Source organism: Dermacentor albipictus, chromosome 1 (assembly GCF_038994185.2).
Source record: "Dermacentor albipictus isolate Rhodes 1998 colony chromosome 1, USDA_Dalb.pri_finalv2, whole genome shotgun sequence".
NCBI lineage: Eukaryota > Metazoa > Arthropoda > Arachnida > Ixodida > Ixodidae > Dermacentor > Dermacentor albipictus.
The window spans coordinates 183,842,212-183,870,160 of NC_091821.1; the positions used below are offsets into that span (position 1 = coordinate 183,842,212).

General features: G+C 42.3%; 1 protein-coding gene across 3 annotated transcripts in view; it reads left to right on the forward strand.

The window, feature by feature from the left end:
* Positions 1-2,630: 2,630 nt before the first annotated feature.
* LOC139053570 (E3 ubiquitin-protein ligase MARCHF6) overlaps positions 2,631-27,949 on the forward strand; it is a 143,840-nt gene continuing 118,521 nt past the window's right edge. Inside the window, exons 1-3 of one of the 3 annotated variants that reach the window (XM_070530506.1) lie at positions 2,631-2,799; positions 10,896-10,992; positions 27,648-27,721. In XM_070530506.1, the coding sequence (XP_070386607.1) occupies positions 2,778-2,799; positions 10,896-10,992; positions 27,648-27,721 (193 nt within the window). In that variant the 5' untranslated portion in view covers positions 2,631-2,777. Of the gene's footprint in view, positions 2,800-2,958; positions 3,017-6,751; positions 6,828-10,895; positions 10,993-27,647; positions 27,722-27,949 lie in introns of those variants that run through there. The other 2 variants (XM_070530502.1, XM_070530507.1) reach the window with 2 other exon arrangements.

Sequence of the window (27,949 nt, forward strand, 5' to 3'; positions counted from 1 at the left end):
CCATGCGCGCGCGCGCGGGACCCAAATTGTGTGTGCCAACTCGCCGGAGTAGCAGGGTAGGCGGTTCATTGTGCATGCACGCAAGCAGCACGACCACGAACGAAGCGATACAAGGTGGAACAGCGCATTTTACGGCAATTGATACCGGGGCTCGCAGCGTTATAGAAAGGAAACGCGGGCAGCACAGATGACGATTATTGTTGTGAGACAAATATACACCCCAAAGGGTGCAACTGTTCTTAGAATGTACACTCTTAGAAAATTTTACACCGTTTGGGGCTTATCTTGTCCCACAACAATAATTGTCATCTGTCTTGCCCGCGTTTCCTTTCTTTAACGCTGCGAGGCCGGTACTTCCCAGTCACGAACGGCATGCGCTTTGTCAGTGTGACGCAGCATTCTCGACAGGAAAGTAGCGAGCGCCGAGTTTTCAAGAAAGGAAACGCAAGCAAGGCAGATGACGGTTATCGTTGTGGGACAAATACACACCCCATAGGGTGCAACAGTTGTAAGAGTGTAAGAAAAGTTTACACCTTTTGGAGTGTATATTTGCCACACAACGATAATCGTCATCTGTCTTGCACGCATTTCCTTTCTTTAAAACGCTGGGCTCGTTACTTTCCTGTCGGGAATGCTATGTCATGCTGATAACGCGCATGCCGTTCGTTACACTCTTAAAACGGTTGCACCCTTTGGGGTGTATATTTGTCCCACAACAATAATCGTCATCTGCCTTGCTTGCGTTACTTTTCTTGAAACTCGGCGCTCGCTATATACTTTCCTGTCGAGAATGCTGCGTCACACTGATAACGCGCATGCGGCCGTTCGTGACTGGGAAGTACCGGCCTCGCAGCGTTAAAGAAAGGAAACGCGGGCAAGACAGATGACGATTATTGTTGTGGGACAAGATACGCCCCAAAGGGTGTAAATTTTCTATGAGTACACTCTTAGAAAAAATTACACCCTTTGGGGCTTATCTTGTCCCACAACAATAATCGTCATCTGTCTTGCCCGCGTTTCCTTTCTTTAACACGGCGAGCCCAGTACTTCCCAGTCACGAACGGCACGCGCGTTATCAGTGTGACGCAGCATTCTCGACAGGAAAGTAGCGAGCGCCGAGTTTTCAAGAAAGGAAACGCAAACAAGGCAGGTGACGATTATTGTTGTGGGACAAATATACACCCCAAAGGGTGCAACCGTTTTAAGAGTGTATACTGGAAAGTACCGGGCTCGCAGCGTTAAAGAAAGGAAACGCATCAAGGCACATGACGATTATCGTTGTGTGGCAGATATACACACCAAAGGGTGCAACTGTTTTTAGAGTGTACACTCTTAGAAAAATTTACATCCTTTGGGACGTATCTTGTCCCACAACAATAATCGTCATCTGGTTTGCCCTCGTTTCTTTTCTTTAACGCTGCGAGCCCGGTACTGCAGTCATGAACGGCATGCGAGTTATCAGTGTGACGCAGCTTCTCGACAGGAAAGTAGCGAGCGCCGAGCTTTCAAGACAGGAAATGCAAGCAAGGCAGATGACGACTATCGATCGTTGTGGGACAAATATGCACCCCAAAGGGTGCAACCGTTTAAAGAGTGTAGAAATCGACTACAGAGCAGTTACACTCTTAGAAAAATTTACACTCTTTGGGGCTTATCTTGTCCCACAACGATAATCGTCATCCGTCTTGCCCGCGTTTCCTTCCTCTAACGCGGCGAGCCCGGTACTTCCCAGTCACGAACGGCATGCGCGTTATCAGCGTGACTCAGCATTCTCGACAGGAAAGTAGCGAGCGCCGAGTTTTCAGGAAAGGAAACGCAAGCAAGGCAGATGACGATTATTGTTGTGGGACAAATTTACACCCCAAAGGGTGCAACAGTTTTAAGAGTGTACACTCTAAAAACTGTTTGCACCCTTTGGGGTGTATATTTGTCCCACAACAATAATCGTCATCTGCGTTGCTTGCGTTTCCTTTCTTGAAAACTCGGCGCTCGCTACTTTCCTGTCGAGAATGCTGCGTCACACTGATAACGCGCATGCCGTTCGTGACTGGGAAGTACCGGGCTCGCAGCGTTAAAGAAAGGAAACGTGGGCAAGACAGATGACGATTATTGTTGTGGGACAAAAAACACCCCAAAGGGTGCAACTGTTTTTAGAGTGTACACGTCGCGCTCCTGTGAAGTTATACGTAATTAAAAGCATGTTCCTGTTAACGTTTTCATATATATTGATATGGTACCTTGCAGGTGTACATTAGCATGCTCGCTGGATAGGTACTGTATTTTAGCCGGCAAACGAGCAACAAATTTCGTTAATTTCATTAAGATTACTAAAAAGATACCTTAGCAGATTAAATTTTCTATGGAAGAGGAAAGGACAGTTAGTAGCGCGTGCAGCATTTGAAATGTACGACAGCTTTTTTTTTTGTTGCTCTCTTCGTATTTTTCATCTTCGACTCATTCAACTTAAATATTACATGTATTTGTTTTTGCTGTTATCCTCTGGCTCATTTACGTGCGATATGACTGTTTTTCAAGAAGAAAGGGAACAGTAATGAAGAAATCAAGAAAGACAATAACAATGAATACAATGAATGGAACCAGCTCATCCCTGTTCATCGCGACGTTTACTTCTTGAGCCAAGCATCGCATCTGCAGCACCATATCTGCAGTATCGGTTTCGCCGTGGTTTGTATCGGAGTTTTTTTGAGCCTAGCTAAGCCGGATATGGTTTTAGCGATTTTAGTTATTTATTTCCGGACCTGACGTCATATACCAACATGGACGATTCCCAGCTTCAAGGTGAGCGCTGAATAAACGTTTCGTTTTCATGCGTATTAACTGAATTGTTTTCTGCCAGTGCTACTGTCAGCTCATCTAAGAGCGTATAGCATCCTCGTTATATGAAGGAAAGTGTAAAGTTATTGGTATATGACGTTTTGCAGCCTTTCAACAGTAGGCTTAAATCTAGCTACTATGCAGCAGTACATGACACAGCTTGAGAGCGGCGTCACTAATGGTATTAAATATAATTGCAATTGCCATGCTTCATCTTTGCACTCATCACTTTATGTATATCTCAGGAACAACATATGCTAGTGTCGTGACTAAGGCATACTATAGAGAGCTGTCAGCTGGTGGTGAACTTTCTGGGTGCAAGCCCGAAGGACCTGTGTTTCATAAAGAAATACTTTATAGAGTAGATTTTAATTTCACTAGTGCTCATAGCCGCAGCATATAGTTTAACCATTAAATTTATAAGAGCTCGAAAATCATACAAAACCTGGTTATGTGACCCAGGTACACGATCTGTTCACGTTCGCCGAGTTTTGTATGAACCGAATTAGACAGCTGTGTTTTTGTTGAAATGCACTGTGAACCTGCTGCGGCAGGGTTTTTCCGTCTATCGCAGTGCAGATTTAACACTGAAAACATCTCAAACACATAAAGGACTATCTTATAGCCTTACCAACGGCGCGTAATTGCTGGTATGCGTTAGCGCGCTGTATTTAGCAGTTTCAGGAGGCAGTGTTTGCGTAAACATCTCGCAAAGCGCATTTCTAACGAGGCTGCTGCTTCTCATCACTGTTGTAACGAAATGATGTGTGCCGTGCCCTTTGTGCTTGGTGTTTAATTCGCACAGGCGCCTTGCGGTGTTCGCACGACTGTCAGTCGCTTGAATTGTTTATGGCGTACACTCCTGTTGCGCGTAGTAAACTAAGGAAAGCGCACGCGATGCAACATAAGAGTATCGCTTACTGTATAGTTGGTCGTCAGGGCCTGGGCAGAAGAGCGGTCTGCGTTTGATAGCTGCATGAGATCATGTGACACCTGTTGTGCTCTCCGCATCAAAAGTCTGGCCCGCTTTGCATTGTTGCCGCATTGATTGAGCATGCAAGGTAATCGTTAATATCGTTTTATTGGCCACTGCGAAAGTGGTTGTGTCGTCATACAGCACTAACAAACTGTGTTTGTGTAATTAAGTTGTTTTCAAAATTTGTCACTAATCAAATCCATGACTCTTCATTTCATTGATATTGTTGGCATTTGATAGCAATTTTTCCCTGTGCAGCTATTTTTGTCCTTTTTGTAGGCTGTCAAGTAAGAGTGTGTCATAATCATATTTTGTCCATTAATTTGTATGACATATGTTACGTGGCATATTTCCAAACATGTCTCAAATGTGCTCACACAAAATGATGGGCCAATTTGTGTTATTACATTTGAAAGTGCATTGTATTTAATCTGACCTTAAAGAGGACATAATAAGGTAAATGAAGTGACACAGAGCAGTGTTAAAGTAAGCAGTGAAAACAGCAACAAAGCATGCAAGACAAATTAGTGTTATTTGTCTTTCATTGTTTTGTTCTAATGACATCTTGGTTATGTATTGGCTCAGTTGGTGTATTTCATGTTGTATTAGATCTAGTGTAAAGAAATTTGGTCTCATGAGTCAGAAGGAAGTTTCACCAATTGACCTGTGAAATAAAAATGATACACGAGTTTGGTGCTCTTGCAGCTCATTTTTTTATAAGACTTGCATTTCAATGTATCAATTTTTGACCACAATATGTGTACCAGGGTGATGCGATCGTTTATAATAAGCAGATTTGGGCTTGTCATTAACTCGTTTCAGTTCCAGAAAAATAATAATTTGGCATATATTACCACCAGATCGTGTATTTTTTCATGGTCATGGCCTCAACTAATGTGTACATCAAGAGGCATCACTTGTAGGAAACGAGAAGAGTAACCGATCAGCTATCCCCTTCCTGTTTTAGTGGCCATGAAGCCATTTTTGGGTTTTAGGGCAGATGGGTGATAGCACGGAGCACTCTGGCGCAGTAGTTGACATCAGCAGTAAGTAGTTAGTGCTGGGTTCCATTGAGGCTTTTAGTAAAACACCTATCTATACATTAATTTCTTTCAGTTCCTGGTTTTGATTCTGCCACTCATACAGAGTAGGAGGAGGGAGACTGATCTCAGCTCCTGATGTTAAGGCACTTCAACATGTCAAAATCAGTACTATTCTGCACTAACTCAGTTCTGTTGGAATTTTAGTGCATACAGCCATACTGAAAATCATGATAGTTTTTCAAAAATTATAGTTGTAAATTTCTAACATATTTTCATATTTTTGTGATGTTACTAAAACCACAGTTACTGGTTAATTCTGCTACTCGAACAAGTCGGGACTTTATTTCCATGCTATATTTTCTTTCATAGTATGCTTGAGTGCTTGTTACAAGCACACTTTTGTCGTCTTGTCACTGGGTGGCTTGTGCAGGATTACTTTGCTTGAGTACCATTTAGATGTAACGGCAGTTGTTTCTTCTAATAGTGAATGCATTTAAACTTCTTCAAAAAAATTGTGCTTCTTTAAGAAATTGTAATAAGCAACAAGCATATACATATTTTTAAACCTGGGGGGGTTGAATAACTCATGTGGTGAGCAAACATGGGCATTGTTAATTCCGACCTCCAACTTGTGGTGGCATGTATGCATGTGGTGCAAGGTGACCATGGTGACCCATGCTTTTGGCAATAAAGATGATGTCAGCATGAGTGTGCAAGTACATTAAGGGAGAATTTATTGTCACACAGCAGATGACTTCAACAGAGAAACACAGGATGAAGGAAAGAGGCACAGAACAGAATTCCTTACACGTTGCTACATTGTGTACACTGTGTACCTTGCTCATTGTGCACAGTAATGCTGGCTAGCCAATATACAAGAATTACTTTTTCAATGAGATTACGCTAAAAAATTGAGTACATTCCATCCCCAATGTTACAGAATGAATGTTTGCCCATGCCTGACTGAAGCTTATGTGGTTCATTCAAAAGGATTTGTTAATACCGATTATTGATGATGCTTTCATTTCATTTCATTTATTATACCCTCAAGTCCACAAGGTATTACAGAGGGGAGTGGGGTAAAAAAAAAGTTACAAAACAAAGAAAACAAAGAAGGCAGCAAGTGACGTAGTCATAGACATGTGAAGCCAGAAGTGATGGTGTCGATTATGGCCGTACGAAATTGTGCGTGGTCTTCAGTAGCAATCAACGCGGCGGGAAGGTGGTTCCATTCGTGGCACGTCCTAGGAAGAAAAGACTCGAGACAAGCTCTAGTGCGACACTGCATAACTCCAACTTAGTGATGATGATCAATGCGAGGAGATATGTACGATGGGGATGAAATAAGATTATCGCGTAGATATGAATTATGGAAGTATATTTTATGAAACAGAGCCAGGCGAGAGCATTTGCGATGAGCAGAAAGTGGAGGATGTTTTTCATAGAAGTTACGCTAGCCGTGCGGTTATAATTGCTTAAGATGAAACGCGAGGCATTATTTTGAACATGTTCGAGAGACTGGGTTAGTGTCTCTGCATATGGGTCCCAAATTGATGAAGCTTATTCCATTTTACTTCTAATTGGCATCTTGTACAAAATTAACTTTAATCATGACAGAGCAGAAGAGAAGTTTCGACGGATATAACTTAACATGCGATTACTTTTGTTGATAATGCTGTCGATATGTAAAGAACAGGAAAGAGTAGAGGTTAAATGGACACCTAGGTATTTGTAAGATGTAACTGCTTCCATGGCAGTATTATTAAGAAAATAGGTCGGAAGAGGAAGTTCATGGCGGGTTACACACATGGTTTTGCACTTAGATGGGTTTAGTTTCATTAACCACAAGTCGCACCAGTTACAGACAGCGTTAATGTCGTTTTGCAGATTGTTAGTATCAGCGGCGTCAGAAGTTTCACGAAGAATTACGCAATCGTCGGCAAAGAGATAAATGCTAGAAGAAATTTCATTGGGTAAGTCGTTAATATAAATTTAAAAAAGGAGAGGGCCTAACACTGGTCCTTGAGGAACGCCAGATTCAACAGGGCTAAATGTAGAGAAGTGGTTATTAAATGCAACGAACTGGGATTGATTATGAAGAAAGTGCTCTAGCCATGCAAACAGATTAGGGTCAAGATTTAGTTTACTAAGCTTAAAAATGAGTAGTTTGTGACATACCTTGTCAAAAGCCTTTTCAAAGTCGAAGAAAACACCAGTCTGCGCATAAACCTTTATCAAGAATTAGATGAAGATCGTGAGTGAACGAAAGCAGTTGTGTACATGGTACAGGGTTCTTTTTTTTTTATGCATGTATGGTGAGTATTGCAAGTAAATGCACTATGAAGTGTTCAGTGAATGTAGATTGCTACATGGGAGTTTTGGGAGAATATGGAAGTTTTCTTGCACGCTGAAAAACCTTATATGGCCTTTTTGTGCTAGTTGCTATTGGGCTTAGTATCTTTTGCTGAGGTTCCACTCACTGATAATATTAGGGATAATGTTGAGGACTACAAGCAATGGGTATGGGGAAAATATACTGAATGTTTTTGTGTGTGTGACTTGCGCTTTTGCAACTTCTGCAAACTTAGACCCTTACTGCGTGGTGTATCGTATGTGATGCACATAGAACTTCTCCTAACTTACCAGAATCAACATAAAGGGAATCAAGACATATTTACCCTGAATCTGTATTATCTTTAGCCATCTAATTCATAGTGTCTATAACTCAGAAATGAATTTTTCATTATTTTTCTTTTGTAGTAGGTATGCTGGCAGCTTGTCACACAGTACAGTCGAGCGCTTCCACAACCAATGCCTCTACAATGAACATATCTACAACAAGATGATCTGTATAACGAAGGAATAAGTCTGTCACGGTTATATTGTGAGCAGTGTGCTGCGTGACCTTTACGAAGTAACACATATAATGAATGATATTGAAGGCCCCAAGCACTTCGTTATAAAGCGTTCGACCTTATACATGAAGTTTCTAAACAAACATGTTATTTTCATAAATCTTACATGTGAAAGCACAGCAGAAGAAATAGCAGGGGGTCTATTCGCTCTTTATCAACATACTGTAATGTTTTGAATGAGAAAGACATTCTGGTGGTTTTGTGAGGAAAGCACTAATAGCTGTGCCATATATGATGCAGTATGGAGTTATGGGTTGTTTTGTGGACAACAGCAGATATTTGTTTTCTTCCAAGAAAACAAATTTGGTGACAAACATAATGTTCTTACATGCTCTATTGTTGATTAGCACCATTATGTTCATGAATATGTCAAAATTAAAATTCTAGCTGTTTTTACTAATGACATACTGTCGAGCCAGCCGTGTTGCAAGGGCTAAAGATAAGAGCAGCAACAAAGAACTCTCAACATTATTAAAAAATTTCCAGCGCATAGCACAAAAGAGGAAGGAAGGCAAAAGGATAGAAAGTAATAGGACCTAAGGAAGGAATAAGGCATTCTTTCCGATTGTGTCAAGCTCCTAAAGCAACAAAAAGCAAAAATCCACATAAAAAAAGTGTGCTAGGGGAACCAGTTTGGATATTCAAGCTATAATTTAAGGATAATGTCATCACATTTTAAGTACACTTGTGCTAATTTGAGCTGTGAGAAATACCCTTCATTTATTACAGCAATGTTTCAAGTTATTTCAGTGGTTGTGATATGTATTTTGCAGGTGCCTTTCTGTATGGTTATAAAATATGCTTGTAACTGCATGGTGCATCGTATATGTAAGGTCCTTCATTTCCAGGCTTTATTGAAGTGAAGCTTGTATTGCCTCACTCGTGTCGGTGTTGGTGTTGCTGTACGAGAAAACTCAAGCCGTGCGAAAATAAAAATTGCTTGTCAGGCTGTGGATTCGAACCATTGACCTCCGGCTTGCAAGACCATCACGCTAACTGATTCAGCCACTGTTGGTTCATCATACGCGCCCTTTTAAGCAGGGTTTTACATGCATGAACAAGTACACGCAGTGCAAGGTGCAAGCCTATCACAGGTGTCCCTTCTCTACAGAGGAGAGAAAGGGTGTGATTGCGCGCTCACTCGTCTTGTGCCTGTTGTTTCCCGCCAGTTCAGGCCCGGCAGTCAGATGGGGAGGCCGCATTTGGTTCATTCTGCCGAAGAGCAGGCTGCGTTGAAGGAATGACAGCGGGAGTGGGCTGCACTTTGTGCGTTCAGCCAGAAAACAGATGGTGTTTGATGAACGCCGCAGGGAACTCGCTCGAGGAAGGGCTCATCGTCGACGTGCCGACCTCGCCGTGAGGGAGCGCAAAGCCGAGGCATTATGACAATGAAGAGCCGTGGATTTCGAGCTTCGCTTGCACACCTCTTCACAGTAGTGGAAGGGTGGTCAATTCTTATTTTCTGAAATTTAGGGGTTAAATGTTGAATGCTATTTCTAAAGAGGAAAACTGGGGTGAAATCAAAGTTGTCGCTTTCTGGCACCACAAAATTCTGAATTGTGATAGTAATTTTCACAAACACTTAGCACATGCAATGGCCTCTTTTTGGGTACCTATTTTTAAGTAAGTGAAATCACTCACGGGGACATGTAATGGCAAATAGAGCTGTTTGCAAATCACGTAACAAGCTCATTTAGGCAAATCCTCATTGGGAGGCATTATTGATATTTAAAAAACGCACATAAATAAAAAAAGCAAATATACATGTTTGGTGATCCCTTCTTTGCTTTGTTCTCTGCACTTTATTAACAAAAAAAAGAAAGTGTAGGAGTGCACATGGGCATGTTTCGTGAGAGGTGAGATGCCTTTCCTTTTCTTGCAAGCCCTTGTTGTTGATGTACATTATCTTATGCATTGCGAGTATTTTGGTGTCCATCGTGGACCTGTGGTTTCTTTCATCCTTGTCTTTGTTCTGTTTTACTGCTTTGCTCCATGTGCTCTTGCAACAAAATTCATGCAAATTAATTTAGTGGAACTACAACTAGTCCAATCTCCCACCCTTCTTTGAACATAATGTAGTTGAGTAAACATCCTCTCGTCACTGCTGCCCTTAGCTGTGCAGAGCAACGTCAGCGCTGCATTCACTTGTGCATTACCGCTGCTTACGTGTGTGTGATGGGGGGGAAATGCGATGTCATGGCCCATTATCTTATTCATGTAAATGCGGTGGCTAAAAAAGCAATAAGTTTTTGTTTACTCAAAGCCGGCAGGTGCTGAATATATTATATATGCCAGCTTTCGCTTGAATGTTTTGCAAAACAAACGCATGTACCATGTTCATATATCAATAGTGTTACCTGCTCCCACAAGGTGAACAGTATTCATTAGTTGCAACACCTAGATTTGTTGTTAACTTTTATGAAAGGGCAAACTTCAGGAAGAAAGGGGGTTTAACCTGAAATAAAACTTTTTCGGGCAAAAATAAGGAATTATTGGCTTTTACCTGAAAATGAAGGACACTAAATATACTATGCTCAACCATGTAAGCTAATAAAGTTGCAACCATGTGCTTCTTTTGAAAATTGAGGTTTGTTGGGACATTTCTTGCATAAACAAAGATTTGTCAAAATTTTTCACAAAAATGTAAAACATTTATTCAGTATGGAGTTAAACAGGTGGATATAATTTAATTTAGCTTACATCATGGGACATGTTAGTAGTAGAAAGCACTTTTCTTCCTGAGCATTACTGCAGCTACCTTTGCTTATGGTGTCTTTATTGTTCTCATTTCACTATATTATATTGCTTGTGCTACTTACATCTGCTACTATGTTCTGTATCTTTTGTATCCCCCCTTATTGTAATGCCATCTAGACACTGTGGGTAACTAAATAAATAAATTGGGCACTTTAGCATGCACTGAAAATGTCTGTTAGGGTTTTGTTTTTCAACAGTTTGTTGTTATTGCTGTTGTCATTGTTAAATTATTGTGAGAAAGCCTGAAACCACTAAATGATTGTGAAGCTTTTTCTTTTGAGGAACCTTGAAGCAATTTCAGCTTTTATTGCAGATACTAGAAGCGATCTTTACATGTATGCTTTGTTTTCTGTTTCTCTTGTTTTGCAGACATCTGTCGGGTATGTCGCTCAGAAGGGGCGCCCGACAAGCCGTTGTTCCATCCATGCATCTGCACAGGAAGCATCAAGTACATCCACCAAGATTGGTGAGTCAAGCCCAAACCTCATAGGAGCGATTTTGTGCGCGACAGTGACGATCGACGAAAAGGCCGACGAAAAAGCTGTCGAAAAGGCCGCCCAGAAGTGCTGTGAGTGACTAGCCAAAGAGTGAAGCCATAACAGGATGTACAACAGTGGTGCTATCATTTGTTGCATGAAACGAGCAAACAACCAAATATTGGTATTTGCAAGGGTAAAAAACCTACTGGAAGACCTCCAGAAATACTTTATGCTGCTTTGTACAGCAAAACAAATTAGCTAAAGTTACATGCGTCATGTCGGTTTCAGTGCATATTTGCTGCCCTCATACTGGCAACACCGTGGAGACGCCGCTCAAAGTCATTGCTCACGTGAGGTTTGACTTGTAGGAGATGAGTGGATGCGACAGCCATCTTAATTGTGTTACTAGTCACCGTTGTGCGCAAGATCGCTTGCATGGCATTTATACTTTATGTCACATGCTCTGGTATATTGAGGCTGAGGCTGTTTCTTGAATGGATCATTTCTGGGCATACCACTTTGTTACATTAATTCTTTTAAAAGAATTGTAAGAAATAAGGATACCTCAGTGATTCTCAGTCGCAGCACTCATGTACCGTGAAAGCAGAAACCTCTAAGGACAGATGATGGTAATCATCTCAGGGACAGGCATCACCATCCTGTCCAAAAGCTTGTTTTAAATGCTCACATTGACATTATCCACTACAGGATTGCCTGTTGTGGCCTCGAAAATGCATGTCCCGACACGAACACTCTCAGAGGATGTGGGGCGTGCAAAACCCATTACAAATGACCAAGCGTATTTGACCACCACAATAGAGCAGTGGTTAACCTCCCACCTGCACATTGCTGCAGAGGTAAAAGTTCTAATTCAAGTGGCGGTGGGGATAGGCAGTGTTTTTTTGTTGCTTTTGTTAATGTTTTCTTTTTCCTGAGGAAGAGGAGGAGCCTAATGATTAAAGATAATGACGAAGACGACTCACATTGTCGGCGTAACTAAAAGGTTGAATAGACGGTCATAGCTAACCCAGATTGAGCTTTAATCGCTGTCGCAAGATGTAAGTACAGGTTGAAGAACCCGAGGTGGTCCAGATTTCCGGATTCCTCCACTACAGCGTGCCTCATAATCGGATCATGATATTGACACGTAAAGTCCCATAATTTAATTTAATTAATCACTGTTGCAGTAAAATGAAAGTCTTGTTTTTGTGAAGTATATACAGTTGAATCTTGATGTAACGAACATAGATACAATGAGTTGCCAGATATAACACAGTAAATCAAAAATTTTTCTTTGCTAATATTAATGGGTAACAAATACATGCCTATAATGAATATAGGATATAACAAAGGTATTTTCATGTCACACGTGACTTCATGGTTTGACTGTACAGAGTGTGGCCCTTGTATGAGTCAAACTGGAAGCTACTCACTCATAGGAGTTGCGCTTACTGAAACACTATTTCCAAATTTCTGACCCTGCAGGGGCATCTGTTTCAGCAGGCGTTTGGTGTGTTGCGACATCATGTACCCGAGCACACACGGGTTAATCCCTCCCGCGTGTAGTGTGCGCGGCTTAGCCATATCTGGGGAAAAGGGGATCCTGGGGCTTGAGCCGATGCTGGGTGTTCAGACCCTTAAGGCTCCCCTGCGGAGGCAACACACCTCTTTGGCTTCAGCTTCACACAGACGATACCCCCGGACTGACCCACCCAGGGAAAATGGGCAGTTGCCTTTTCCTGCCCTCCTCTTCAATCACTTACTTCTGAATTTCCGGGCGGCAAGGGTTAACCGTGTGTAATATATTCAGCCTTGGGTATATACATTAGGCTATAGTGGCGGTGCATAGCTGGTATCTGCAGGTTTCTTGGAACCTGTAGCGTCCCCTTGTTGGGCTCGGTGGTGGGTGGCTACCATCGCCGCTGGATTTTGAAGTCATGCAATAGTGGAAGCATTCCCCCAACTTTCATATCGGCCTTTGGAAAAAGGTTGCACCGAAGCAGCTTTCCAGTTCGTTTTGAAACCAAACTAAGACACACTTCCAAAATACCACGTTCTTCACAGTGAAGGCAACACAACCATAAGAAAACTGTCGCCATTCCTAATTTCTAAATGCCTAGCAAACATGTTTGGACCTGATTACAAAGCCTCGAAGATCGCTAGTGGAGACCTCCTCTTTGAACTGATCAAGAAAGATCAACTAGAAAAGCTCGCTGAACTTACCAGTATCGGTGACATTAAAGTGACAATTCTCCACATCGTTCACTCAACACAAGCAGGGGAGTTATATCAGGAGAAGACTTTCTGAACCTCAGTGATGGAGAGCTCCCTGAAGTATTTCAGGAGCAAAAGGTAATTAAGGTACAAAGAATCACACTATGACGAAATGACCAACAGATCCCGACAAAACATGTGATATTGACATTTGGTACCATCACTGTACCTAGTTTACTTGACGCAGGATATTTGAAAATCGTCAGACTGTACACACCGAATCCAAGGCAGTGTTTCAAGTGCCAGAGTTTCGCGCATGCATCATAATCATGCAGAGGCAGAGAAACATGCGTGAAATGTACTGCCAATGATCATCCTTCTGATAACTGCAATGCTCCCGCATTATGTGTCAACTGCAAGGGTGATCATCCAGCTTAGTCGCGGCGCTGTCCTTGCTGGAAAAGAGAAAAAGAAATAATCACAATCACTGTAAAGGAAAAGATCTCATTCTATGAAGCAAGGAAAAGGCTAGGGCACTTACCTCAAGTGAGCTATGCCAGTGTGACGCGGCAGAGTGCAGCGCCATATCGGTTTCAGGAGTCTACAGGGTCCACGTCCGGTATTCTTATAGAAATTCCATCCACCCTTTTGGTGGCTGCAGCCAGTGCTGCTCCATCATCATTGAAGACGGGCCAGCAGACCGGAGTGCTGCAGGGCCCGAAGCTGAACCAAACTCCACGGCCCGAGACACACGTCTTGGCGCCTGGCTCTCGATCATCCAGCGTTTTAGAGAAGGCGATGGAGGTAAACCCGAAAACCCTGGCATCATTGACGCCAAAAGATGCACGCTGCAAGCCAAGAAGGACAAACTTCTTGTAACTGCGCTGAAAAAGGGGCAAGTAACCTGAACGGTTACTGCCCTTAATGAGAGTGGTCAACATTTTAATACATGTCACCTACGACTTGTAAGCTCACACACATAAGTAAATTTTTTCAATTCCATTAAAATGGCTTTTATCATTCATTGGAATTGCAGAGGCCTAATCCACAATCTAGGTGACATCAAAGACATTATAAATAAGTTATCACCAGTAGCATTCTGCCTTTAAGAAACAAACTTGGGGCCTAAAAATGCACCTTTTCTTAAAGGTTTTACAGTCATATGAAAGGACAGCGAGCACTCCAGCCATCTATCAGAGTTGTCGCTATTGTTGTTCAAGGTGGCATCCCCACACGGAATGTTCTAATAAATACTCCGTATGAGGCTGTAGCTGTCACCGTTTTATCATTTAAGACTGTCACCATCTGTTCATTGTACATTTATCCTTGTTCCCAATTCACTACTCAAGACCTGGAAAATTTAATTGAGGAGTTGCCGGAGCCTTTTGTTTTAGTTGTAGATTTTAATGCTCAATGCATTTTTTGGGGCAGCGATAAGAATGACCAAAGAGGACAACTTATTGAAGATTTTATTGCAACAAACAACATCTGTCTTTTGAACTCAGGTGCGCCAACATAATTTTCACCGAGTTCATATAATTTTAGCTCCCTTGATTTAGCATTTTGCTAACCACATGTTTTTACCGATTTTAAATGGGAAGTACTGGAGACTTCGTATGGTAGTGATCATTTACCTGCTATAATCAACTTCACATCAATGCTACCTATTATATTCTCTAAACTGCGCCATTTAAACTACAAATGGCAGACTGGTCTGTTTTCACACAATGTGCCAGGCTTGAGAAGCTTGTTTTGACAAACGTAAGCATTGATGAAATTAATGAAAAATTTACTAATTGTATAATTGTCGCAGCTGAAAAAGCCATTCCTCAATCTTCTGGCATTGTTTGGAAAGAGCTGCATCCTTGGTGGACACATGAATGCACCGAAGAAAAAAAGCAGCAAAATAAGGCCTGGGTAATCTTGCGTGGATACCTGACACATAGCAACTTTCTGAATTTCAAACAAGCTAAAGCGAAAGCTTGATATATTCGGAGACAAGCTGAAAAAATTGTCATGGCAGAAATGATCATCATCAGCCTGGTTACGCCCACTGCAGGGCAGAGGCCTCTCCCATAGTTCTCCAACTACCCCGGTAATGTACTAATTGTGGCCATGTTGTCCCTGCAAACTTCTTAATCTCATCCGCCCACCTAACTTTCTGCTGCCCCCTGCTACGCTTCTCTTCCCTTGGAGTCCAGTCCGTAACCCTTAATGACCATCGGTTATCTTCCCTCCTCATTACATGTCCTGCCCATGCCCATTTCTTTTTCTTGATTTCAACTAAGGTGTCATTAACTTGCGTTTGTTCCCTCATTCAGTCTGCTCTTTTCTTATCTCTTAACGTTATACCTATCATTCTTCTTTCCATAGCTCGTTGCGTCGTCCTCATTTTAAGTAGAACCCTTTTCGTAAGCCTCCAGGTTTCTGCCCCGTACGTGAGTACTGGTAAGACACAGCTGTTATACACTTTTCTCTTGAGGGATAATGGCAACCTGCTGTTCATGATCTGAGAATGCCTGCCAAATGCACCCCAGCCCATTCTTATTCTTCTGATTATTTCAGTCTCATGATCCGGATCCGCAGTCACTACCTGTCCTAAGTAGATGTATTCCCTTACCACTTTCAGTGCCTCGCTACATATCGTAAACGGCTGTTCTCTTCCGAGAGTGTTAAACATTACTTTAGTTTTCTGCAGACTAATTTTTAGACCCACCCTTCTGCTTTGCCTCTCCAGGTCAGTGAGCATGCGTTGCAGTTGGTCCCCTGAGTTACTAAGCAAGGCAATATCATCAGCGAATCGCAAGTTATTAGACAGTTTTAGTTTAGCGTACGCAGCTATAGCGTACGCTATACGCTATAAAATAGCGTACGCTAAGCGGCGCACGTTTTCTACAATTTTAGTTGGCCGACGATATTTTCGGATCTCTGAGGCCATATTCCGTTGTTGCGGCTATTTCGCGCCTGTAGCGATAGGTGGCGCTGACATCTTAAACGTTTCTTTCATTAGGCTTTGACTCGTTCGAAAAGAGAAGCGATCTCGAAAACACCACGCAGTTATCCATAATACTCTGTCGTCGAAGCGGCCTGAGACTAAGCGAAAGCCGTTTACACAGTCATTTGCTACGAACGAAGTGCATTTTACAAAAGCAACGCCAAATTCAATTCGAAGCGGGCAGCTGGGATCGCCGCCATGTTTCCCGCAAACTCCGCAAACCCCACAAAAACGCTAACGCTAACTCGTTTGCGTTGCGTACGCCCACTATACCCGCTATTTCGTTTAGCGTTCAGCGCATGCGCAGTGACGACCCGCTATTTTTTAGCGTACGCAATGGAATAGCGTACGCTATACTAAAACTGTCTATTAAGGTATTCTCCATTAACTCTTATCCCCAATTCTTCCCAACCCAGGTCTCTGATTACCTCCTGTAAACATGCTGTGAATAGCATTGGAGAGATCGTATCTCCCTGCCTGACGCCTTTCTTTATTGCGATTTTGTTGCTTTCTTTATGGAGGACTATGGTGGCTGTGGAGCCGCTATAGATATCTTTCAGTATTTTTACATACGGCTCGTCTACACCCCGATTTCATAATGCGTCCATGACTGCTGAGGTTTCGACTGAATCAAACGCTTTCTCGTAATCATTGAAAGCTATGTGTAAGGGTTGGCTATATTCTGCAGATTTCTCTATCACCTGATTGATAGTGTGAATATGGTCTATTGTTGAGTAGCCTTTATGGAATCCTGCCTGGTTCTTTGGTCGACAGAAGTCTAAGGTGTTCCTGATTCTATTTGCAATTACCTTAGTAAATACTTTGTAGACAACGGACAGTAAGCTGATAGGTCTATAATTTGTCAAGTCTTTGCGTCCCCTTTCTTATGGATTAGAATTATGTTAGCGTTTTTCCAAGATTCCGGTACGCTCGAAGTCATAAGAAATACATACAGTAGAATCGCGATAAACGGAAATCGGTTAAACGGAAACAACGCTTAAACGGAACAAACGCCTCGCAGTTGGTTGGTTTTGTATTAAGGCAATGTAAAAAAAATCCCGTTAATCGGAACTTGAATTTTCAGACCACCGTATAAACGGAACCGAAAATAGACTCGAAACCGCAACTTGACATTCACGCAGAGCCCCATCGCGGTACGCATCACTGTCTCCCCTTCTTTCTAGCACACTAGCCGCATCGCTTGCTTTCTGTCACGGTGCGCTTGCTGTTGTTAGGCTTAAGCCTTACATCCGCTGTTTAGCGTCGTCTGCGACATTTCGTCGCGAAGTCAGCACCTGATGAGTATGAGGGGTGCCATTCAAAGAAAACGGTTGCGACAGCTCAAACAAGCAAACATAAAGTCCTTTTTCACAAGACAATAAATCGCAGTTCCCACTGATTTCCGCGGAATAAGTGGACTATTGAGATTATTTTTAAAATTTTAGTAGTGCTCTGAAAAAAAGTTCATTGCTTACCGCTTTTGTGCAATAAAGTTTGTGCCCCTAGCGTGCCGTCCTCTTTAATACCTAGATTTTGCATCTGAGATCCGCTTCAGCGGAGACTGCCAATTGCACGCACGCCTGCCTCGTCGGGACCAAGCAGTCTAGAACGGATTGCGAAATCCTGAACCTTCTCTCTCTAAACGAAACTCCTGATAAACGGAACATATTTTCCCGGTCCCTTGAGGTTCCGTTTAACGAGAGTCCACTGTATCTACAATTAATAGCACCATCACATCCAAAAGGATGTGGGGACAGGTCAGGAAGTTTAGGGGGACTACTCATCATGCACGATACCCTTACTTACACTGTCAGGCACTCAGGCAACGCTACACGAACAAGTGAAAGTACTTGGGGGGGGGGGGGGGGGGGAGAGGGGCATTTCTATAACGTCTCTAGCTCGGCGAACTATTCTTAAAATACAAACTGTCAGCAGAAAAGGACAAATTACCAACTGCTTGTACGTCAAAGGAAGAATCTAATGCTCCATTCACTTTAGAGGAACTTAACAGGGTACTGTGTGCCGGCAAAAAAACTGCAGTAGGTCCTGACTGGATCCATTATTCCATGCTTGCACACCTGTCCCAAGCATCCGTAGATGCTCTCCTTAACTTCTTAAATAAAGTATTTGAATCTGGAATCATGCCCAAAAATTGGAAAAACACAATAGTTGTGCCTTTTTAAAAATTTATACAGGTAAATCCCCCACATCCCCTAGCAGCTTTTGCCGTGACAAGCTGTTCGGCTAAATCGCATGAAAGGGTCATAAATGCGAGATTAACATTCGCTCTTGACATACGGAACCTAATTGATTTTCACCAGTGCGGGTATAAAAAAGGCTGTTTAACGACTGATCACGTCTTGTAACTTGAACATGGAATACATGAAGCATTCTTACACAAACAGCAATGCCTGACAGTGTTCTTCGATCTAGAAAAAGAGCATGACACCATTTGGAGATTTGGAATCTTAAGTGACCTTGCTGCTTTAGAAATCTGTGGCAAAATGCTAAGCTGTCTCGCAGATTTCATCTCCAACAGAACATTCCAAATCTGTCTAAGCTCTGTGCTCTCACGCATATTTATCCAGGAAAACAGTGTGCCACAAGGTTGCATACTTAGCTCAACACTCTGTATAGTAAAAATGAACTCTATTAACAGAGTACTAATTCCACCCTCTGTTGTGCACTCCATATACGACAATGATCTGCAAATAGTGTGCTGCGCCTCAAATTTACCAACATTTGAAAGGCAGCTCCAGATCACAATAAATGAGCTCACAGTGTACTAGAAGAGTTATAGTGCACCCACAACGCGGCAGAGCTTGATGCACTTCGTGTCGCTGCCGACTGGTGGCATGGTTCGCAGCGTCACCTGGAACTTTCCTACGCGTCTTGGTAAAGCGGCTATCGTGCGTTGCTGTTTTGACTGTAGTAAAAGTAAAATGCACGACGTGCAACGCACGAAACTTCTTTTGGTGCACCTTCGCAGTGTGCACTGAACTAAATTACTATTGTTGCGGTTGATCTACAGATGGTTGGCGATGTTTTGTTGCCGGAAGCATGAATTAACTAACCTTTCTATTAACACTGTTCTGTTAATAGCTTGATACGGCCGCTGCAGTCACCGTAACAAGGGACACTCGAGTGTTTTCTACTGCTGATCGATAAAATTGCGAGTCTGGTTTCGCCACAACGACCGCGCATCCGCGTTTCCAGCACCACCGCGCCGAATTTACCCACCACTTCATTTTCCTTTTTTTCTCAGGTAAGGCACGTGCAGCGCGTAAGTGTGTTGTAATAAAGCAAACATTTTCACGTTGCCCCATCTATATCACACTCTTAAACAAAGGTACACCTCTTGGGGTGTAGTATATCTGCCACACAACGATAATCATAATCTGCCTTGCTTGCGTTTCCTTTCTTGAAAACGCTGCGCTCGTTATTTTCGTGTCGGGAATGCTATGTCATGCTGGTAACGCGCATGCTGTTCGTTACTGGGAAGTACCGGACTCGCGGCGTTAAAGAAAAGAAATGCGGACAAGACATGAGGATTATTGTTGTGTGGCAAGATACGACTTGGAGGGCGTAAACTTTTCTTAGAGTGCACGTTACCTTGTCCACGCTTTTCAGCACATTCTCTGCTTGTTCCTGAGATTTTAGGCTGAGTTCCTTAATCAGTTGTCCCCTCATGTATGCCTTTCGCAGAGGAACACGACTACTTTATCGGACGTGACGCCTTCTTTTAGGTTGGTCGACGTGCAATAAAGCACTCAGTCAAGGTCGGGAAGTTGATGTGAACTCCAATACTTGAAAGGAGTCTTTAAATCAAAAAGAAACGACAGTGTGGACGCTCGGCTGTAACGCCCCCCTCTTGCGCTGAGTCATGGTCTATCCTGAAAGCGCCGGGAGCAACTGGTGAAAACTCCGAATGGTTATTGTCCAGTGCACATCGGCTTGTTTTCTTCGCGGGTGCTTTGTCATTTCCACACCTTTTCCTTTTGTTTCTGGGCTTTGGTGTCGTCTTCGTCAGGTACTGTGGTAAATTCGGAAGAATCGTGGGAACAGTGTTTTCTGATAGCAGTGGCTTCTCATGAGAAATGCGCACCTCTTTGCTGTCTATAAGGTGCACGAAGTCCCTAATTATGAATCGCGGTTCGAAGTGCAACTCGGAGACCGTGCAAGATTCATCCAGTGTTTTATCTGCACGGTGGAGGTTCCTCTCCCCAGGGTTCGCACGGGTCCTTAAAAACCTTGAAAACCCTTGAATTTGAAAATGTGATTTTCAAGGCCTTGAAAACCTTGAAATATTTAGTGGTGCCTGAAAAACCCTTGAATTCCGTGATGATAGTCATTGGCGCCGTTCAGCGATTGCCCGTTGATCAACTAGCCACATTGAAAGCGAGGGTTGCCTCCAGATCCAAGCCAAGAAAATCCAGTCCTATTCGGGCGTTCGTCCTCCATGTGGCGTTTTCTTTTCTTTTTTTTTTTTTGCTGCGGTCGCGCACTTGTTATAGTTGCCGTCCTCATACCGCTTGTTAATCGCCTCCCGTTGGCTTATTCAGAGCATGTGTATTGCGGCACGCGCTGGATGTGGATGTAATTGTGTGTGCGCGGAATGCCCGGGAAGTGCAATTTCCAGTGATCGTGGCTTAGCCATGACGAGTACAAAGACTGGATTGCATATCTGGAGGCGCAGAAGAAGGAGCAACTTGAAGAAGCAAAGAAGTCAAAGAGTTGCCTTGTTGAGGAAGAAATTGATACCTTAAAGCGAAAGAAGGCAAGACTTGAAGCAATCATTGCTGATCTGACAGCTTCAGCAGACAACTTGGCTGTGAAAGCAGAAGAGACAGGCGACGTCGTGTATATCGTGAAGTCAAATTGCCTTAGGAAAACGGCAAAAAGCAAGACGGAAAAACTTCTTAACATCAAGCAAGAAATAATCGCAAAGCTTCAGAAGCTTTCATGAACGCTTGTTACGACCTGTCTTAGTTTAGTATTAAACTAGTCTAGTCTGTAAGTGCGTCTTTTTCTTAGTGTTCAATAAATTTCAAAGCCTGTACGAACCCTGTCTCCCATTCCTTTCGCTGTTCTTCGTCACGTGGAACGCTGAAAAAAGACGCCTTTGGTGCACCTTTCACGTGTCTGTAGCTAGTTCTGCACCCGGGTGCAAAGTAGTAATTTCTACGGCGGCTTGCCATTCTCACTCGCTCACAGTGCACATTGAGTGAAGCGTCAAACACGGAGCAAGCACAGATGATACTGCTGAAAACTCAGGCTGGATTTGCAGTCGACAGCACGTCCATCCAACAGAACACACTCCACACGAAGCGAGGAGAAGTTTTCAGGAGAAACAGGCGGCAGCACCTATGGCGGGCGCCAGAGCAGTCAACGCTGAGTGGTCACGGCGACGCGGCGCAGGGATGCGGCAGTGAGCACACTGCCCCTATTCTAGTACACTGTAAATGAGCTAATACAATGGGCTGAGAAAAATGGCTTCCGCTTCTCTACTAAAAAAACTGCTACAGTGCTATTCTTGCAAAAATTAGGATTGTACTTAGACCTGGTTTTTAAATTGAATGATGTGGTGCTGCCAGTAAGACAAGAATACAAATTCTTGGGAGTAATCTTGGACAGAAAACTCCCTGGCCCATATAAAGACAACAAAAATTAAGGCAAATAAAGTGTTAAAAATTCTGAAAGTGTTATCCTATAAGCAGTGGAGTTCTGACCAAACATGCCTCTTACGTATTTACCGGTCTCTTATGCGTAGCCTTCTAGACTACAGCTGCGTAGTCTATGGCTCAGCCAGACAGTCTTACATTCGACGACTTGACCCAGTAGATAACCTTGGACTGCAACTGGCAAGTGGGGCCTACAGAACATCACCTGTCCGAAGTTTATATGTGGAGTGTAATGAACCTCCCTTACACTGCAACACAGATGCTATATCATTGTCATCACACTATGCAACTCGCGCTTACACTACACAAATAAACCAAACATGATTAGACCGCTTATCCTGCGATATGAGGAATACTGTCAGGGTTACAACATTCCTCATGAAGCCCTCCAGGTTGGCAAAAAACCAGAACGATCCCCCCGTGGTACGATTTCATACAGTTATGTGACTGTACATTAACACATCTAAAGAAAAAAGACACCCCACATGAAAGCATTATACAAGAATTCCACGGTCTTCAGGACAAATATCAAAATTACATGTAATTTTACACTGATGGCTCTAAAACAAAACAAAAAAAATACGGCGGTGTGGGGGTCATAAATGGAAATTGGGAAACAAGTATTCCATTACCAAAACATGCCTCTGTTTTCACTGCTGAAGTTTATGCTGTATGGGTTGTAGTGAAAAAGGTTATTACCGACAAACACAAAAATACAGTCATATACACTGAATCCTTAAATGCACTAAAGGCTCTACGTCTGAAATCTGACTGTGAACCCCTTATACAGGACATTTTAAACATGGTGGCATTTAACAAATATGGGAGATCAATTGATTTCTGCTGGGTGGGATACCGGGTAATGAAGCAGCTGATAAATGTGCATCGATGGCAGCGTACAAGGGCACTACACTTTTATATAAAGTTAGTATCCATGTGATTAGGAAGGCCTTAACATCAATATGGCAACACGAATGGGACAAGCTACATCTTACTAAACCCGTACTTGGTGGATGGAAGTCATGTAACCACTAGGAGCAGTTCTTCGAAGTAGTTTTATGCCGACTGTGCATTGGGTACACACACCTCACGCGCAATTATTTACTTACGAAAGAAGACGCACCAACGTGTGAGAAATGTCAAGAACCACTAGCAGTTATGCATATATTACTGACATTTGCACATATTGAAGTACACAGACAAAACCTTTTGCACAACCTATATCAGCTACACATACCTTCACACCATGCTTTAATTTTAAGAGATGATCCGATAGTCCCATTATCTAACATGCGTAAATTTCTAGATGACACTGGCTTTTTACATAAAATATAGGTTAACACAGCCTTTTTCTTCCTAAATTGAATTTTAAAACACCTCGTGTTTGGCACAGCATAGCCTTAGCTGCTTTTGTGCCACTAAACCATATTTACCTAACTAGCTAACTAACAAATTTCTGAGCTTCAAAGCGAGGATGCGAACCTTATGTGAAGTCAGGCCTTACCTGAGTAAATAAATGTGGAACTGATTAGCGTATTTACTCACATAATGATCGCACTCGCTTAACGATCGCATCCCTGAATTTTGTTGTTAAAATTTGATTTTTTTTGTTTCCCATGTAATGATCGCACCCTAAACTTGTCGCAGCTATATGTCGTGTGCCAAGTCTAGCTAATGATGATCGCGCTTACTATCTGTTGAATGCTACGCGAACGACTCTTGAAGACACACCAAGTGGTTTGCACGCGCCCAACATTCTTAAGCAGATGCCCCATTTCATTGCTTTCATTACTTTCCGCACTTCCATGAAAAAAAAGCTGCAACCAAACTTGCCTCGGCTTTTTCATTTGTAGGCTTCATAATGGTTTTGGTCAACAACATAAAGGGTGCCTTTCGATTCTTCTCGTCCACACTCGTGGGCAGGCAACAAATTGCGAGCGGCAACGATAGTGGCCATGTTTACACTGATACGTTAGAAATGTACCCTATTCATAAGCCGACGCTTGTAATGCAGCTAAGATATTCACCTACCCATAGTGGAAATATGCCGTATTAGGATAGCAGTGAAAACAAATGCCGCAGTTTTTGCAGTGTGCCCGCCATGTGTTTCTGTCACTGGCAGCTAAGCGCGCCCATCTCTGTTTCTGTCCCCTCTAAGTGGACATGGCTACGTTATTGTCGCAAACTTGCCGATATTAACGATATTATTTATTACTGATACGGAAGAAACTGGTTCAATGCGTGTAACGTGCTCACGAGAAGAAAAATAATCGCGTTCGGCTTGCTCCGCTGGTCGCCATTTTTGTTTTGGTGTCCCGCACTGACAGCGGCAGCCGCCTGCTTGTCATCCTGCAGAAAATGCAGGATGAAAAAAAGTTTCTTTTCATTGGAAATTTAACCAGCGTAATGACTGCACCCCTGAATTTGCATCAATTTTTTTGAGAAAAAAGTGCGATCATTATGCGAGTAAATACGGTATTTCGAATGAATGCGGTGCATGAATAAACATGAAACAACATTTAGACACACTCCAAACAAGATGAGGTGTTTTTATTCATACAATGTAGTAAAGTGGAATTATGTTTAATTTTGAATGTACAGATGATACCTGTGCCACATGGCCACGACATGCAGTCTTGAATGCCTAAAATCGACTAACAGTGCTATGTCATTATTTTGATGCCAAATATGCCAGCATTTTTGCCAAACTCCGAGAAATGGCACTGGATACTCTTCCTTTTCTTGTGTTGGTTGACATTGCAGTTTTGCTGCATCTGTCCTGCTGCCAACCTGAGTCTCAACATGAGATGGCAATATAATTCCCACTCCTCCAGTGTAGCACAAATTCATTATAAATGGCTATGTGAAGCAAGCAGCAAAACATATTTTTGTAGTAAATCTATTGGACATCTTGTGCACTTGGGTGCTAAAAGAGCTTCTGATCATTTTCATTGACAGCTCCCTTAGCAGTCGTGTTGTAGTCCATGACCATTTCTGGTGTGAGAACTGCATTGCCTTTAGAATTTGTGGTGCCTCTGGCCCCATTGAATGTATAGTGTTCAGGAAAGCCACAACTTTCCTTTCCGTTTATTGGAGGGATATGTTTCCTCACTGGTATACTGCTGTTTGACCTTGTGCAGTTTTCTGTGTTGGAAGCATGACATGTCCTTCTGATTAGCCTTTGTGGTGCTGTAGACATTGGCCTTGTGTGCAGTAGGTGTGTCAAAGCTCTTGATAGCCTTAGTAATTTTACGCTGTCATGCATCAACCTTTGTCTAGCAGAGGATTCATAAGATGGGACCACATTGTTCCAAGTAACATTATCTTTGTTTTCAAACGATCAGAACCGGTTGTGTGCACAAAATAATGTTCCAAATATATCCACTCGCTGCTTCATAGGAGATAAAAAAATTTAATCTGAAATGAGCATCCCTGAGGAGAAGGTGTCATATTCAAAAAAGCCTGCACTGGATTGGGGAGCTCAAGTTGTTGCTGGACTGGTTGGTCTGTTGAACTTAAGAAAAGATGGAGCAGGCTCTTATCAATTGACATGTCTTGCTCAGGTATGTAGACTGCTGACCAATCTGTTTGTTGACCAGTTTTCTTAGGACAGGCTGCAACTTCTAAATTCAAAGATTCAGGGGCTAGTCAGTGTGCAGTGCTTCAGTGCAAAGTGCAAAATTTTGCCATAAGCAGGAACCTGTCTCTGATCATAATATCGCCAGAACTTCGTATGTCGTGAATTTCTGGAATGGGCTAATACAATTTGATGGTTGGCTTCTTGGTAGCTCCTTGCTAATTGGTGCGAGAAATACCAAAAGTTCACTTGTGTCAGTTGGCTTCCAAGCTTTTCTTGTGCCCAGCCACGTGCAGATGTTTATAAATTATCGCATAGCATTTGGTTTCTGAAATAACATATAAGCAGATTCTTCATAAAACAACTGAAGAAAATATTCACTGTTGGTGCCCTTACCAATGAATGATTCATCCAAGGAGAGCTAGTGAAAGGAAACTAAGGAGGGGCATTAGTTAGTTCAATATTTGAGATGATGTGTCCAGTACCTTTGTCATTAGGATTGCTGTCATTGCTTCCTTATGATCTGAGTTAAAGCGGCCATGACTCAATGGAATAATCAGGCAGTAAGTACGCATTGTTGACGATCACAAAATTTCCAAATTTGTATGTTTTCTTTCTTCTCTCTCTCTCTTTTTTTTGAGCACGACTAGAGGAACCATTGAAACTACTCATGGAGGTTGCCATTTTGTAGTGTGCAGCATGCACAACAAAAATAAATGCCTCTGTTGAAAGAATTTCCCACCAGCAAGCTTCTTATACAACCTGCTGGTGTCACGAAGAAGTGCTGAAATTCAGATGAGCTTGAGTTGTCTTCAGGACTTTATCAACAGTCAAAGCTACCTAGGACAAGCTGAGCTTGTCTTTTGTTTTTCAGCAAGTGAAGGCTTGATGAGCCCAGTGCTTAATAATAATGGATGACACACTGCATGCACATCATGAATGATGTGCATGCTTCATTAGTAAATGATGCCATTTATGAACCTCTTCGCAAACATAATTTTTTAATTACTCAGAAATCGCAGACTAAATGAGAAAGATGCATAGAACATGCTGTTTCTATTCAGCAGGGCCGAAAGTCACTCATGCTCAACAAAATGCTTTCGAGCTTTGCTTTAAACGAACTGGACTCATCTTTAATGATTAATGAGTTTATCGTTGAAATGGATACGGAGGGTTTAAGAGCTAATACTATACCATATTTACTAGAATTTAGGCCAGTATTCTTTTTATGATGTCATGCACAGTGTATGACATCCAAAATTTTAACAATACTTTGGTTTAGCAATACTTGCAAGTTGGCCTTTCCTTGAAGGTGTGGCCAAAGGTGTCTCGTTTAAAGTTGTGGTTCAGTGATAGAGGAGTGTTGCAATTGCTTGATGTATCTATCTACAATTGGAGCTACATCAACTTACAGAGGGTAGGAGGGCAGCAGCTAACATTGAGGCATTGCATCGTATGCACCTTGTAAGAGAGGTGTGGGACTGGATAGCAGCTGTGTGGATGATATTATTGCCAGGCTAATTTCATAAGCTATCTGAGAGTGCTACATTTCATTTGTGCTCACTGGAATAAGAGCGGCAGAGAATCATGGGGAAAAAAAAAGTGACAAAAAATTGGGGTTGTGGCTCCAAGCAGCAAAGAGTGAGTGTATGACACAAGAATGAGTATTTAAAATATAATGCAACCACAAAAAATTTGTGACTTACATCGAAGGCACCAAAGTGTATAGTTTGCTTTCATTTATGTTTACTTTATAGTTTTTGTGGTTGGCCTATGTTCGAGAAGCCTTTATTTTTTCCACAGCTTTGAATTTTTGCGTATCTGCGTTGAATCTAGGCTGGCCGATGTTAGAGTACAGATGGTAAATGTGGAGCCTGTGCAGGTACAATATGACTGCCATGAAGAAAGGCCATTGACAGTGCGAGCGGCATGATGATTTTTCAACAGTGTTTCGTTCATAAGTATTAAGAAATACAGCTTGTGAACCAATTTACAGCTCGACAGCGTGTTTAAGCTGGTTTGGCACACAATGACTGGCGGAAAATGAGAGCACCATGATCACTTTGCACCGGGGTGATCAGGTGACCATTCTGCACTATGGCTCATTGTGTGTGTGTGCTGATAATTATATAATAACAGAGCTTTGTGACCATTTCTTTAATTCGTTATTTGCAGTTTGGTTCAGTGGTTGAAGTACAGCCGAAAAGAGTACTGCGAACTCTGCAACCACCGGTTCTCCTTTATGCCAAGTGAGTTTTTCAGCTGGACATTTGTTGTGTACTTCATTGTGTATTACATATGCCATATATTTTTACAAGGCATGTGTAAGCAAGGAAGCCATCTAATAAAGTTTTAAATGTTTCATTGTATGAAACTAGGGGAAGTATACATTATTTATGATCCTGTGAATGCTGAACATCGACACTGGTTTTCCCGTATATTGCAGCTAAGGCCCTAAATAAATATTAACCCTTTGA